Consider the following 15,332-nt stretch of genomic DNA (forward strand, 5'->3'; position numbering starts at 1 on the left):
GGCCTCGGGGCCACAGCCCAACTCAGGACCCCAGTTGGGGGGCTGCCTGTGGGCAATCGGAAGTTGGAGAGCCTCCTGAAGGGGAGTGTGACAACCACAGGCTGTCGCTGGCTGAGTGCACGTCTGGCCCCTGAGGGTCTCCACTCAGCCCAGATCAGAGGTCTGTCCTGGGTTCTGAGTCTTTCAAGTGCATCAGAACCCAGGGAGCTCTCCAGAGGGGCCCCCTGGGGTTCTGATGAATAGAAATGAGGCAGGCCTAGGAGTCTGCTTTTCAACAAGCACTCCAGGTTCTGATATCCTTACTACACTGATCTGAATGAAGAAAACTAGATGAGCCAAAAAATACCTTGTGTTTTGATTTTATTTAACCAGAAAGCACACATACTTACATTTAACTTGTTGGTCTTATCCATTTAAATTAAGTTATTAAATTTCATGGTATATAAATAATTCAAATAACACTGACATTTATTATTCATCTGATGCTAATCGTTAAGTCTATCAGAATTCTTCCAGAATGACGGGAGGACTGGGGGTATTATCTGCAGGTTACAGACCGATGAGCTGAAGTTTGGGGTGGGGGGAGTGTGTCACAGGGGCTCTCGGAAGGGGACCAGGCTCCTGCATTGCAGCCTGTCCCCATCTCGGGCTGGCCTGCAGAAGAGGGTGCAGGGCTGGCTTTGGGGAACTCTACAGGGAGACTACACTTAGCTGATTAACCTCGTGATTGAAGTTAACCCAGAAATCACACCTGGATCAGCACCGCCTCACACATGCTATGCGATTCTGTGGGAATTCTAATGAACTGCAGAGGGATTCCAGCACACAGGTTACAACAAGTTAAAACCTTCTGCGGTTGTCTGAGTACCTGGGGAGTTGAATTATGCAAAGAAAATCCTCTTTCCTTTGAGAAGGACAGTTTGTTTCTCTTCCAAAGAGCTGCTGTGGTTCTTTTCCAGCTATAAAGGGTGTCTCATCTCCAACTCCACCTCAAAGTAATGCTGGCCCCAAGCAGTCCTGGTGACCTCGTTTCCTTGTGGCCAAGTGAACCCATGTCCTACCCGGTCATTCAGCACTTAGTGAATTAACACAGAAAGTTGAGCAACACATTTAGTAAAGGGCTTTGGTGATAGAAACTTACTTTCCTACTAAAACATTTCATGCACACTTGTTGCAAAATGAACTTATTTTAGAATAAAAGTAGCAAAGGCAGCCAAGTTTCACTTTCTGTCAGGGATGAAGACTTTCACTGGTTCGCTGACCTTCCTCTTCTTTCTGGATCTCTCAGAACTTTGCTGACTGCACATGAAATTCATCTTTTGAATCTGTGAGAATCACCAGAGAGAGGCACAGTTCAGCAGAGATTCTGATATCTGCTCAAGGCACACAACACAGACCAAGCGTTAATCCCCTGAGCAGCATAACGGATCCAAACCTGCCTTCCTGCGGGCTGGGCTAGCCCTGCTCGGAGGCCCAGCTGCCAGGAGCGGAGCCTGGCATTCCAGCTTTCAGGAGCTGAGGCCCCTGGAGGCAGCCAGGTTCAGGGACAGTTTCTTGGCTCTCTTTAGTGAATTCAGCACATCCAGCTCTTGAGAAAAAGCGCTGTCAAGAGGTGGGGCCAACAAGGAGCCATTAAGGGTCAGGAGAGATCTAGGGCACTGATATAGCTTTAGAGGCAAATATAATTCAAGTCACCTTTTCAGTGAGCAGAATCATACAGTCTTACCTTTTTTTAACTATAGGTTCAGATTAACAAGGTGGGACCATGACCTTCTTTCTGCTTGATGAGAATTATGTTACTGACTAAAGAGAATTCAGTTAGTGAATCATCATGGATATATATTTCTCCATTGGGCTCAGCTTTGGTAAAGATTTTAGAATTTATTTTTGCTTAACCGAGCGAACAACTCAATGTCAGACAATCCCTAATGCCTGGAATTCCAAGACCAGCATGGAGGACATTTTTATATTTTCCAGCCACTAGATGGGAGGAAAGGTTTTTCCATGTTCTCTGTCCTTTCTTTGGAGGAAAATGGAATAAGATACATATTTTTAAGCAAGACTTGTCAGAATATCTAGTAGAAGTTCCAACATTATTCTTTTCTTTTGTTATAGGTACAGGTTATTATTGTTGACATGCTTTTACTACAAAATAATGGAAGTATCAGTAAAGCAGCTAAGTATCATTTAGAACCAAAGATTGGTTCTACAAACACCTAATTTCATCACCAGTTTTGCATTTTAGAAAGTAGTTGAATTTCTGATCTCAGAAACCACAAATTCCCTTTGGCTTAAACCAAGACACTGGCTATATGGAACAGTAAAACTCTGAGAAAACAAGTAGAGCTGCTCATCAAGTAACTGGTTTGCTTAGATATACAAAAGCTTGAAAGGTCTGCCCTAAAGGTAAGAAAATAGCAACATAAAAACCCAAAGCACAAAAAATGACTTCTTTATCTGGGAGGTGAATTTGTTTCAGTGTAGCTGTAAGAAAAAGTACTTGGTAAAATCTAGCTTTTCTAAAAATGCTGCGTGGGCATGCTTTCCATTCAAATGAAATCATCCCCACTTCTGTCAAGTCAGGTTACACTGGGAAGAAGAGAAGATGGGTGTCCAAGTTGGCTTGCTGGTTTGATAGTTTTGTTCTCTTTTTCTTCTTTGCTCGAGTCAACCAGAGTTCTATTACAAGCTTCAGGGCTTTACTTTCATTGCAGCGAGTTCACTGAAACATCTTCATAATGTATACAAGGCAGCTAGCGCGGTCTGGGAAGTCCAGTGGTTCATAGGAAACTAGTGGGTTCAAAAGCAAGCATGTGATCAGTCGGGATGCTTCCTAACATCGATAAGTAGTCCGTGTTCTGAACTATACAAACCCACAAATTTATCCATACAAGGCAACATTTGAGAAACGTTTTTCAGGTGTGCTCCAGCTCGCTGAGTTTGCATCGTTGGTGCCAAAGCCACCCAGGCAAGCATTCCACTGGAGGTGTCCAAGTTGAAAACCTGGGATTCATCCACGGCTACTCCATCATCCTCACCCTGAAGTCTAACTAATCACTAATTCCAGTTGAGCCTACCTCCTTAATATCTTTCAGATCCATCCATTTTTCTCTCTTGCCCTGCCTCCGGTTTGCCATAGGCCAGTATCATCTCTCCCAACTCCTGGATCTCAGACTCCCACTCTTCCTGCCTCTCCAATCCACTCTCCCACTCCGGAGCCTAAGTAGTCTCTGGTTAAATCCGACTACATGGCTCTCCTGATTCATCACCCAGGTTAGTGACTTCCCACTGTTCTCAAGACAAAGCCCACACTCTCTATGGCCCTGGCCCATCTCTGCAGCTCCATCTTGCTCTAGCCTTCCTTGGCCAATTGCAGTTCTCACATGGCCCCTACTCGCCCCACTCTGGACCTGGCCTCTGGTGTCTGCTCCCACACTCTGCTCCTGCTCTGTCACCGGGTGCTGGCACTAATACCGTGTCTCTGGTAATGCAAGAGTGCAATAAGACACAGTTGTTTTCAAGGATTGAATCTTGTAAGGGAGAGACATTAAGCACATGATTGCAAAATAAGGCAGTACAACATAATAGACATTCATTCATTCATTCAGCAATTACTAATGGAATGCCAGCTCTGTGCGTGGTATTGTTCTGGGTGCTTGGGGCACATTAGTGAACAAACGAGATAAAAACCCTTGCCCTGTAGATTTTACAATCCGGCCATGTTACTTTTCGGCTTCACGATTTCCTATGGCATCTCCCCACTTTTAGGCAAAGTCCCGAGTGCCCACCTTGGCTTCTGGTACAGCATCGGTGGCTCTGGGAAAGGGAGGGGCCACTGCTGCTGCCGCCGAGAAGCCGCTTCAGTCGTGTCCGACTCTGTGCGACCCCATAGACGGCAGCCCGCCAGGCTCCCCCGTCCCGGGATTCTCCAGGCAAGAATACTGGGGTGGGTTGTCATTTCCTTCTCCAATGCATCAAAGTGAAAAGTCAAAGTGAAGTCACTCAGTCGTGTCCGACTGGTTGCGACCCCATGGACTGCAGCCTACCAGGCTCCTCCGCCCATGGGATTTTCCAGGCAAGAATACTGGAGTGGGGGCCATTGCCTTCTCCAGGGAGGGGCCACAGAGGGGCTCTAAGACCCTGACAGCAGCTCTGCACTCATTCCTTAGGAAAATGCTCCTGCCCCCAACTCACATACGCATCCGCTGTGATGGGCCGTTTGCCATCTGTGGGGGCTGCTACCCCCTGGACATCCCCAGTTCGAGTCGCCACCTGCCAGGGCCTGGCTGTGTCCAGCAGTATCCGCTGCATCTCCTCTACTCTGTCTCTCACTCTCTGCCCGCTCAGTTTTCTCAGCCCCCACGAATGGCAAATGGCCCATCACAGTGGATGCGTGTGTGTGTGTGTGTGTGTGTGTATGTGTGAGTTGGGGGGAGGAGCATTTTCCTAAGGAATGAGTGCAGAGCTGCCGTCAGGGTCTTAGAGCCCCTCTGTGGCCCCTCTTTTTCCCAGAACCACCGATGGTATATGAAAAGCCAAGGTAGGGACTCTGGACTTTGCCTAAAAGTGGTGAGATGCCATAGGAAATTATTAAGCCAAAAGCTTTGTCCTGATTCTGGACGTCTGCACACGATGTTTCATCTGTTCAACAAGCTCTTTCTCCTCCACCAGTCCTCTTTTGGCCTAATTAATTCCTACTCATTCTTCAGATGAAACATTATTTCCTCAAAAAGCTTTCCCTACCCTATTCCTATTAAGTTAGGTACCCCAATCATATGCTGTTAATTGAGTCCCAGGAGATTAGGCACTTGCCTGTCTTGGTCACAACTAGCATATAGTAGGGTCTGAATACATTTTTTTTCTATGAATGAATGAATGAATCTATCCTCAAACAACACTGCCTGCTGTATAGAAAGGCGTGTGGAGGCGCCGAGTGGATGCAGGGCGGTGAGGCACGCTGCTGGAGCAGTCGGGTGATAACCTGGGCACCAATGCCGGAGAGACGCCAACTGTGAGAGAAGTATTGAGAAGGTAGAGTCGGTAGGATGATCCACTGGACACAGTGGTAAAGGAGAGGTGGGGAGGTCAACATTGACTCCCCGTTTCTGGTTCAGCTAACTTCAGGGATGGAGGGACTCTTCTCTCAGGCAGAGAACAATGAAGGTTTTGAACCTGCTGTGTTTGGAGTACTTGAGAAACCCCAAGTAGACATAGGGGATCAGCAGCTATGTATGGACTGGAACTCGGGATGGAAGTCTGGGTTGGACATGTAAATGTGACAGTCATCAGCATATGGAGGCTAATTAATGCCGTGGGTGTGGAAGAGTTTGCTTATTGAGAGATCAGAGCGTGAGAAGGAAAAGGAGGCCAGGATACAGCCATAAGGAACTCCAGCACTTAGAGATTAGGTGAAAGAGAGCCAACAAAGAAGGGGGAGAAAGAGACAGAGAAGTCTAGATTGTCCTACAAAGAAAGCCAAGGGAATAGAGGTTTAAGAAGAGGGACTAGATAAAAAATTAGTGATGAAGGCTTTTTTTCCCCTGTAGTGTCAGGGGTTGCTGAGAAGTCAAGGATGATAAGGACTGAAATATGCCTACTTGATTTAGACAGGGAAGTTACTAGCTGCATTGGAGTTTGGGGGGCAGACGTCACCTTGAAGTCAGTTGAAGAATGCATAAAAAGTTAAAGACATTGAGACAGCAAGTATGCAAAGTTTTATAAAAAGTCAAGAGGGAGTGACCAGCTCAACCTGGGGAATTTAGAGAAGGCCCCTAAGCATAAGAGAAACACTGAGATGGGTCTTAAAGTATGGGTTCACTGCACTGGAGATGCGGAAAGTGCGTAAGCGAGGTCACTCTAGGTGGAAGGTTCATTCAGCATGTTTAAAGCACTAAGGTGTGAAAAGACACGGAAGGGGCATGCAACAGTGAGAAATGTCCCTTTATTAGATTGGCTCTTAGGGTGAGGCGTTACATATCAACACTCTCCTGTTAAAAATGCAAATTCCCCTGTAATTATTACTCAGTATGATATTAGTGTAAATTAACTTATCAAATGGTCTTCTCACAGGCTTCGGGAAGAAGACAGATAAGTATCAATACAGAAAGAGCAGTCAGGGCACCGTGCTTTGCATTAGGAGGTTGATCTGTCTGGGGAACAGAGCCGGGGGGCAGCCCCAGACAACCAGGAAATACCGTGAGAACTTTTTGTGCCTGGGGTGACAGTGCAGAAAATTCTGTTTATTACTTCACAACCATCTGCCAGGCCAGATCTGGCAGAATGTTCTCTGTTTAGAAAGTCAGTCCTTGCCAGCATAGATGTGTATGTGTGTGTGTGTGTGTGTGTGTGTGTGTATAAAATCAAGTGTGAAGTATGGAATCTCTGGACTTAGAAGTTTCCAGATCAAGGACATTTATGGTTCAGAGAGGGTTTGCTCTCTTATAACTAAGTTATATAGCCAGGATGTTAAATGTATCTTTTTTGCACAGTGAAAGGTGGATCAACGGTGATTATCCAATAAATGCTATTAGCATGAATGGAGCTTGTTGTTAACATTGTGATGAATGAGTGGTTAAGAAACCAAATTCTTAAAGGGAATGCTGACCTCCAGCTCCGGTGGAGCTGTGAGCTCTCTGATGTGTTGGGAAGTGTCTCGCATTTTCCTGGGATTTATGAAGAGTTTGCTCACTGACTTAGGGTTCTGGACCACGTTTATCTCTATTTGGGAAGTAAATATGTAGTCTCCTTAGAAATCACATATTTCCATTAATCTCTAAAAAGTTTATTCTATCAGTTCTTCCTTCCTGTACATTTTCTAATGCATCATGTGGCTTTAAAAGTTCCATAATGAATTCATTTACTCAGCCAATATTTGGAGCATCTTCTCTGTGTCAGATATTGTGCTAAGCACGAAAGACACAAAGCTGATCAAGACATACTTCATGTCCTCCAAGAGATTATGGTGGGGAAACAAACTGGCTACAGATGAAATGATCGAGTCCTGTGTAGGGCACGGTGAAGGTTCCAAAAAGATCTTATCAGCTCTTCCTGGGGAGGCCTGGCAAGGCTTCAGAGAGGATGTAAAACCTGAACTAAGAATGGCAAGATGAGCAGACATTCACCAGGCAGATGGCATTAGAGAGAACATTCTAGACAAAAGCAGCACAGGGATGGGATAGAAAGCAGAATGCCCCTGGAGGACTGGGAATTGTTCGGCGGGACTAACAGAAAGGGCATAGGGTGGTGGGCTGGGCCAGGCAATGTCGTTCTCCCAAGTTTGGACTTTCTGTGCTGTCGTGGAGTGCCTCCAAAGAGCCCTAGAGCAGGTGTGTTGTGGAAAGGTCCTGATGGCTGCAGTGTAAGGGGTGAGCCGGGGGCAGTGAGACGAGGAGCAGGAAGGTTACTTCAGGAGAACTGATCCAAGGGAGAACAAGGGCCACAGTGAGGCTAGACCGGGGTGGGCAATGGGGGCAGAGGGCAGAGGAGAGAGAGAGTGAGGGTCTGAACCTGGACCCTGACACATCCTTGCCATTCATTGTGATGGGCACAGAGATGGCAAAGGAAAGAAAGGAGTAAAACAAAATGACAAAAATCATCAATGATGCCACTAATCAAGATGGGAAATAGAGGAAGCTGAGGGGGTGGGTGGTAGAAGCAAGCTTGGGAGGGTGGGCAGAGAAGTAACTGACTCTGGTTCCAAGATTCTGTGTTGGAGGTGAGCTCTCCAAATGCAGATGTCCCCCAGGGCCCCGGCTGGGTGATCTGGAGCCCAGGAGGAGGGAGGGCACCATGTCAGGAGCACAGGGAGGGTGTATTCACTTCACATCAAAGAAAGGCCGTTACCCGAGCTCCGGCAGGACGGTGGTTGAAGTGGCTGTAGGTACAGGTACCTCTTTAAACAGGGGGGCAGGAGGTTGAATGATTCGCTCCTGCTGGGCTTAGTCAGTTCTATGAAGTAGAGTTCAGGTCGTCTGTTTAGCAAGGGAGTCAACTGTCTTGGGTGGCACTGAAGACACTTACATGGTGTAAGCATGGAGAGTGGAAAGGAGCCACTGATGGGATTTCAAAACTAATAGTTACTGCTTAGGATCCAGGTAACTTTAAGATACAGCACCTTCAAATGAAAAAATGTGACTTTGACATATTAAACATTTTGCTCTTCTTTTTACAACCATTTGAATGCTTACAATAGACTTGCTAAAAACATCACAAATGCTATCTCATTTATTCCTTGCGACAACTATGTGAGGACAGAGAGGGGCTTTTTATTCCTCTCTTACAGATGTAAAAACTGAAGCTCAGAGAAATGAAATGACTTGTCCACTTCACACATTTAGTAAGTGGAAGTCTTGAACACAGGTCTCCTGACTTCAAATTCAGTACTTTTTATCATCTGCTTTCAACCCAAAGGGGAAACAAAGGTAGGAGAACCCAGCCATCAGAACTCTGGGTAGGGCTCCTCGGTTTCTGTCTGAGGCTGACCATTGTTGGGCACAGCCTGCTGGGACCTCAAATGAAAAGCCAAAGCTGAGTTCATCAATCTTCCTTTGGAACCAATTTTTCCTCCTGACTTTTCAATTTCTGTTAATCACCATTTCCCAGTCATCAAAGGTGGAAAACACAGTCACCCTAGACTCCTCTCTCATTTCCTAATGCCTACACAGCTCTCTTGCAATGAGTACGTGAAACAGCACAGATGGAGCGCCTGGTCCATCTCCCACGTGCAAGTCCTTCAGCGCCTGGTGGCTGTCGTCATTCCTACTCCAGCCAGACTGGATCCTTGTGGTAGGCTGAGAAGGGCCACCAAAAGATGTCCATGTCCTAGTCCCTGGAGCCTGTGAACAATACCTTATATGGCAAAAAAGGCATGGCAGGGGGGCAGTCTCTGCAGGTATGCCTGAGGGTCTTGAGATGAAGAGGTTATCCTGGATTATCCAGGTGACCCTACCCATCAGCATGTGTATCCTTATGAGAGGGAAGAAGAGGGAGACTGGAACACTGACAGAGGAGGAAGAGACCTGAGGGAGAAACTGGAGTGATGTGGCCATAAGCCAAAGAATGCCAGGGCCACCAGCAGCTGGAGAAAGCGGAGAACCAATTCTCCCCTAGATCATTTAGAGGAGTATGGATTGCTTTCGGCCCAGTGACTGAGTTTGGGATTTCTGGCCTCTAGTGAGAGAATACATTTCTGATGTTTTAAGCCACAAGATTTGTAGTCCTTTGTTACAGCAGCCCTAGGAATATAACACAGTTATTCCCCCTAAACACCTCATTCTCTCCCCTCTTCTCTATTTCTTCCACATTTCAGAAGACAGAAATCTTCTGTTATTAATACTTACTCTCTTAGGTTTTAAGTAATTCTTTCAAGGTCAATCTCTAAAAGTATTTCATTCACAAAGTCTTTCCTGTTTCTTTAATCTGATGAGAATTTTCTTTCTTGAGCAAATACCCACAGCACATTTTTTGTAAGTATGTTTTCCTGACAGCATTAATATTTATAAACAATTTGTCCTTTACCTAGAACAGGGTTTAAGTTCTTTAGGAATGAATTTGTATTAATATGATTTTTAGACTCCATGGGATGCTTTACATAGTGTCTTTTGCTATCTATCTGAACTACTTACAAAAGTATTCAATTACATAGTTATTCACACATCCTAAAGCGGCACTGTCAATATGGCAGCCATTAGCCATGCGTGACCACTTAAATTTAGCCAAAATTAATTAAAATTTAGAATTCGGTTCCTCAGTTGCCTTAGTCACATTTCAAGTGTTCAGAAGCCACCTGTGGGTGCTCAATTCAAGTGCAGAATAACCACGTATCAGACACCACAGATACAGAACACTGCCACCGTCACTGAAGCTCTCCTGCACAGAACTGCGTCACAATCTGCAACCAACCCAAACAGACAAGTCTGTGACCGACCCAAACAGACAAGTCTGCGACCGACCCAAACAGACAAATCTGCGACCGACCCAAACAGACAAGTTTCCTAGGGACTGTGGTGACAGTAGTGAAGTTAGAAAATAAAATTTCCTCAAAAACGCAAAGACCCATTATTGTAAAAAAGTCACAATTTTCCAAGATTACTTTATCAAATCAATGCAACCCCAATCAATATCCCATTAATGTCTTTTGGAACTGAAGATGATTCTAATGGTTGTCTAGAAGTGAAAATATACAGAAAAATCTTTAAAATACTAAAAAAGAAGAACTATGAGGTGGGGGAAAGAGTTGGTTTTCCAGGCTGCAAACATAGAATAATTAAAACACAATGGCAATAAGAATAGACATATGAATCAAAACAGTAAAATACAATAGCAAGGCTAAAAACAAACTACCTAGGGTTTTAATTTATGATACAAGCAGCATTCAGATTAGCAGGGGAAGGGTAGCAATTCAACACCAACACAATGGGAAGACTCTCTCACACCAGGAAAAACAAAATCCAGCGAGCTTAGGGAGCCAAACGTAAAAACTAAAATTAGTTTATTAGAAGAAAATGTATCAATAGAAGAACTTAGAAGAAAATATGGAAAAACACGTTTATAGCTTTAGCATTGCAGAGACCTTTTAAAAAAATGTTTATTTACTTGGCCGTGCCGGGTCTTAGTTGTAGCATGTGGGATCTAGTTCCCTAATGCGGGATTGAACCTGGGCCCCTTAGGGGGCGCAGAGTCTCAGCCACTGGACCACCAGGGGAGTTCCTGCAAAGACCTTTTTAAGCAAGATATAAAATGGTAAAACCATGGAAAGTTATCCTGTGTTCCTAAATTGGAAGACCTAATGTCATTAAGCTGTCAATACTACCCAAAGCAATCTACAGATTCAATATAATCCCTGTCAAAATCCTAGTGACTTTTTTTTTTTCTCAGAAATAGAAAACTTCATTCTAGAAATCATATGAAATCTCAAGGGACTCTGAATTGCCAAAACAACCTTGAAAAAGAAGAACAAAGGTATAGGCCTCACACTTTTGATTTCAAAACAACTACAAAGCTACAGTGATCGAAATGTTGTATTGGCCCAAAGACAGACATACAGACCAAGACACAGAATAGAGTCCAGAAATAAACCCTCACATATATAGTCAAATGATTTTTGACAAGGATGTCCAGAGGGGATGCCCAATGGAGATTGATTTTTGACAGAGGGGATGCCCAGTGGGGAAAGGAAAGTCTTTTCAAGAAATGATGTTGGTAGACCTGGATATCCATGTGCAAAATAATGAAGTTGGACCTTTGTACCACATACAAATATCAACTCAAAGTGAACTGAAGACCTAAACATAAGAGCTAAAACCATAAAACCCACAGAGGAAAATGAAGGGGGAAGTCTCGTGACATTGGACTGGGCAAGACTTTCCTGGACATGACACCAAAAACACAAGCAACAAAAGAAAAAACAGATAAATTTAACTTCATTACAATTAAAAACTTTTGTGCACCAGAGAACACTACCAAGAGATGGACGAGACAACCCATGGAATAAGAGGAAATATTTGCAAGTCGTATCTTGTAAGATATTAACATCCAGAATATATAAAAAACTACAATTGCAACAAAACAATCTGATTAAAAAGCCGGCAAAAAAGAAAATATACAAGTGGCACAAAAGCAAATGAAAAAGATTCTCAACATCACTAATCATTAGGGAATGCAAATCAAAACTACAGTGAAATATCACTTCATACTCATTAGGACGGCTATTAGTAAGAAATAAGAAAATAGCAAGTACCGGGGACGACGTGCAGAAATGGGAGCCCTTATGCACTGCTGCTGGGAATGTGATGTGGTGCAGCTGCTATGGAAAACAGTATGCGCTCCTCATGTAGTCAAAAGGGTGATTACCATATGGTCCCAACAATTCCACTTCTAGGTGTACGCCCAAAAGAACTCAAAGTGTGAACTTGAACAGATATTTCTACACTCATGTTAATGGCCGCATAATTCACAATAGCCAAAAAGCGGATGCAATCTCAATGTCCAGAGATGGATGAATGGGTAAACAAAATGCAGTGTATACATACAATGGAATATTGTTTAGTCTTAAAAAGGATGGAAATTCTGACACATGCTACAACATGGATGAACCTTGAAGACATTATGCTAAGTGAAATAAGCCAGTCACAAAAGGACAACTAGTGTATGATTCCACTTATAGGGTTTTCTAAATATACTAACAAGGAAAAATCTCTAAGACATACGTTAAGTGAAGAAAGCAAGTTTCAGGAAAAGATGCCATTATCCCACTTATGCTTTTAAAATATCCATAAGTATATGCATATATGTATATATGTGTATGTATATATACCATATATGCATACATTCCTATATGTGCATATAGTGCTATTCAGTAGAAATAGATGCAAGACACCATTACAAGCCACATATAAAATTTTCTAGTAGGTACACTGTAAAAAGTAAAAGGAAACAGATGAAATTAAATTTTAATAATTATTTGATCCAGTATATAAAAATATTATTTCAATATGTAATCAATATAAAATTGAGATATTTTGCATTTTTTATACTATGTCTTTACAATCTGGTATGTATTTTCCACGTACAGCACATTTCAACCCAAGTTAGCACATTTCAAGTGGTTCACAGCCACATGTAACTCCTGGCCACCACGCTGGACAGCACACCTTGTGTGTGTTTTAAATTCAAAGTCAATGATAGGACTATCCTTATTGGTGTTTGTTAAATTATCTATGAGAATGTATTCATGTGTAAATTGTATTGGGTTGACCAAAAAAGTTCATTTGAGTTTTTTGAAACATCTTACAGAAAAGCCCAAACTTTTTGGCCTACCCAATATAATTAGTTGCATTAAAAATTTGAAGTATTTGTTTATTCTGTTAAAACTATATATTTTATTAATTGCTATGTTTATAATCAACAATCTTTATCTCTTTGTTTTCCTTTATTTCAAGGTGATGAAAGTTTTACTACATTATTTTAATTCATAAACTGGGAAAGTCATAAAAGAACATTAAAAGCCTTAAAAATTTTGTGGTTTACCTTTTACAATTGCAAAATGTTCTAAACTATTATTAGATACTTTTCAATAGAAAAATGTCAGCTACTTTCCTACTTCCACATGCCTGAGTAATTAACTATTAATTCTGTGGTAACTAAAGTAGAAATATAAAACACATATAAACACATTCAAGCACATACTTGAAGTAATTATAAAAATGAAACAGTTGTTTTCAGTTTGCAGCATGTAGGAGGAAATGTACAGGCGATGACATGATGATGTTATTAGATGTGCTAAACTTGACATAGGTTTGCTGATTCTTCAAAAATGAGATGAACAGATAATAGATACAGAATTGGAAATGATACCCGCTTCTCATAGACTCGCTATGTAGGTCATTTGCTTGAGTCTGAGTCTCTGAAAAGCGCTTCAGCAGGTGTTGAAAGAAATAGAGTATAACCGTAAGTACAGAAATGACTCTATAGAGACGGGCCCCGTAAAACAGGCAGAAAAGGGCCACTCTGCTGTGAGGACTGTCTGAGGTGGAAGAGCTCTTATCGGTGTGATGTCCAGACCCTGGGTCATGACTGCCTGCTCCTGCTGGCAGGAAAGAGAGGGCGAAGCTGACAACACTTAGGAGCTCTGGCACCCCCGAAAGAGTTCTTGCATACAAGGTGGAGACAGAATGGCAAAGATCCCTTCACTGAGAAGTCAGATTTTCACTCTAAACTGGCCCTGAGTTCACTTGAAGAAACAAAGGGAAAAAAAAACAAAACTAAAAAGTAGTAGTTGAGTGTTTAGGGTGTGGACAGGTTTTATATGAGGAACAGCCACCTAACCTTAAGTTGTATTTTGCTTTTTCAGCAGTGAAACATTTTCCAAGTTTTAAACAGAAAATGAAAATAATCATACCTCTCTTTCTGACCTACATTTGCTAATATACTTGAGTCCTTTCCTATAATTAACGGAACTTTGCATGGCATCAGTTCAGTTCACATCTAGTCATTTAACTGCCTGATTCCTTTTTCTGGATTTTATTTATCTCTTGCAATAACTAGTACAGTCACAGGGTATGAAATTCAAAATGCAAAATAAAGGTGCACAGTGAGCCTCTCCCTGCCACTCAGGGCCCTGTCTAGAAGGCAACCTCCACCAGTTTCTTGGACAACTTCCCAGAAACTGTGCTGTTTCCATTTTGAAATTAACTGTACAGGTGGCGCTAGTGGTAAAGAACCTGCCTGCCAATGCAGGAGCCACAGGAGATGCGGGTTCAATCCCTGGGTTGTGAAGATCCCCTGGAGGAGGGCATGGCAACCTACTCCAGTATTGTTGCCTGGAAAATCCCATGGACAGAGGAGCCTGATGGGCTACAATCCATGGGGTCGCTAACAGCTGGACACGGCTGAAGCAACTTAGCACGCACGCACTGCTAAAAAACTTAAACTGCTAGAAAAAAGTTCACGGTATCATCCCCTCAGGTTGTTTCACTAGAGCTGGGTCAGGCCTGGACCGCTGAGGAAGTGAAGGGTTGTGACCAGGTCACCGACCTCGTTGCAGGGTCACGCCTGGTCTCATAGCACGTGAAAGTGCGCTTTCTTCCCGCTGCCTCCAGTTATCAGTCATCTTCCCCATCTGGAGACCCCATGTTTTCCTCCTGACTAAAGGAAGTGAGAGAGCCAGACTGTAGGAGGGTAAGAATGAGGGTCGGGCAAGCAGAGGCTCAGGTAGCAGGCTGAGTACCAGATTCAGGTCCCAGGTGTCCAGGTGGGGATGACGCAGCAGGCTCAGGCAGCAGAGCGTTGCACGGTAGTGAGGAACACAGACGTGGGACAATGAGCTCTAACCAGCATCTCCCACAGGTAGGAGAAGTGAGGGCTAAATCAAGATGCAAGCAGGATGCTGTAAGTACACAGAGGGAGAGAGAGAACGGCGGGAGGGGCTTCATCAATCAGCCCAGGGCTGCTTGAGCATGTCTGATGAGCGTCTTCTCAAAACAGCACACGTTTTTCCCTGACTCATGAAAACCCAGAGGTGGGAGAATGCCAGACCCACGTGCTGAAGCTCAGTCAGTAGGGAAGCCTTTAAAAACCAATATGGGGAGGAAGCACTCAGAACTTGCACACGCACAAAAATATAGGGATTAATAATAAGTCCCCCAGCAGCTTACGACTGGACTCAGAACCAAAACAAAACACTCATTTTCAAAAGCTTTACTAATTAATTAAAATCGAGGCTGCCAGGCGCTGCTCGCCTCCAGGGGGCGCCATTCACATCGCTGCCCGTGACTTCGGTAGCTCCTGGACTTGTGCAACATAGTCGACATAACCGTGCATGGCAACCCTATGAG

At 43.6% G+C, this 15,332-nt stretch overlaps 1 protein-coding gene across 6 annotated transcripts in view; it reads right to left on the bottom strand.

Moving 5' to 3' along the window:
- Positions 1–345: 345 nt before the first annotated feature.
- The window catches only part of HORMAD2 (HORMA domain containing 2), a 67,352-nt gene continuing 52,365 nt past the window's right edge, over positions 346–15,332 (bottom strand). For 5 of the 6 annotated variants that reach the window (XM_044929968.2, XM_006069838.4, XM_006069840.4 and 2 more), the window contains one exon: positions 346–1,325. In XM_044929968.2, the coding sequence (XP_044785903.1) occupies positions 1,221–1,325 (105 nt within the window). In that variant the 3' untranslated portion in view covers positions 346–1,220. The other variant, XM_025267381.3, reaches the window with a different exon arrangement.

This window comes from Bubalus bubalis, chromosome 17 (genome assembly GCF_019923935.1).
Source record: "Bubalus bubalis isolate 160015118507 breed Murrah chromosome 17, NDDB_SH_1, whole genome shotgun sequence".
Lineage (NCBI taxonomy): Eukaryota > Metazoa > Chordata > Mammalia > Artiodactyla > Bovidae > Bubalus > Bubalus bubalis.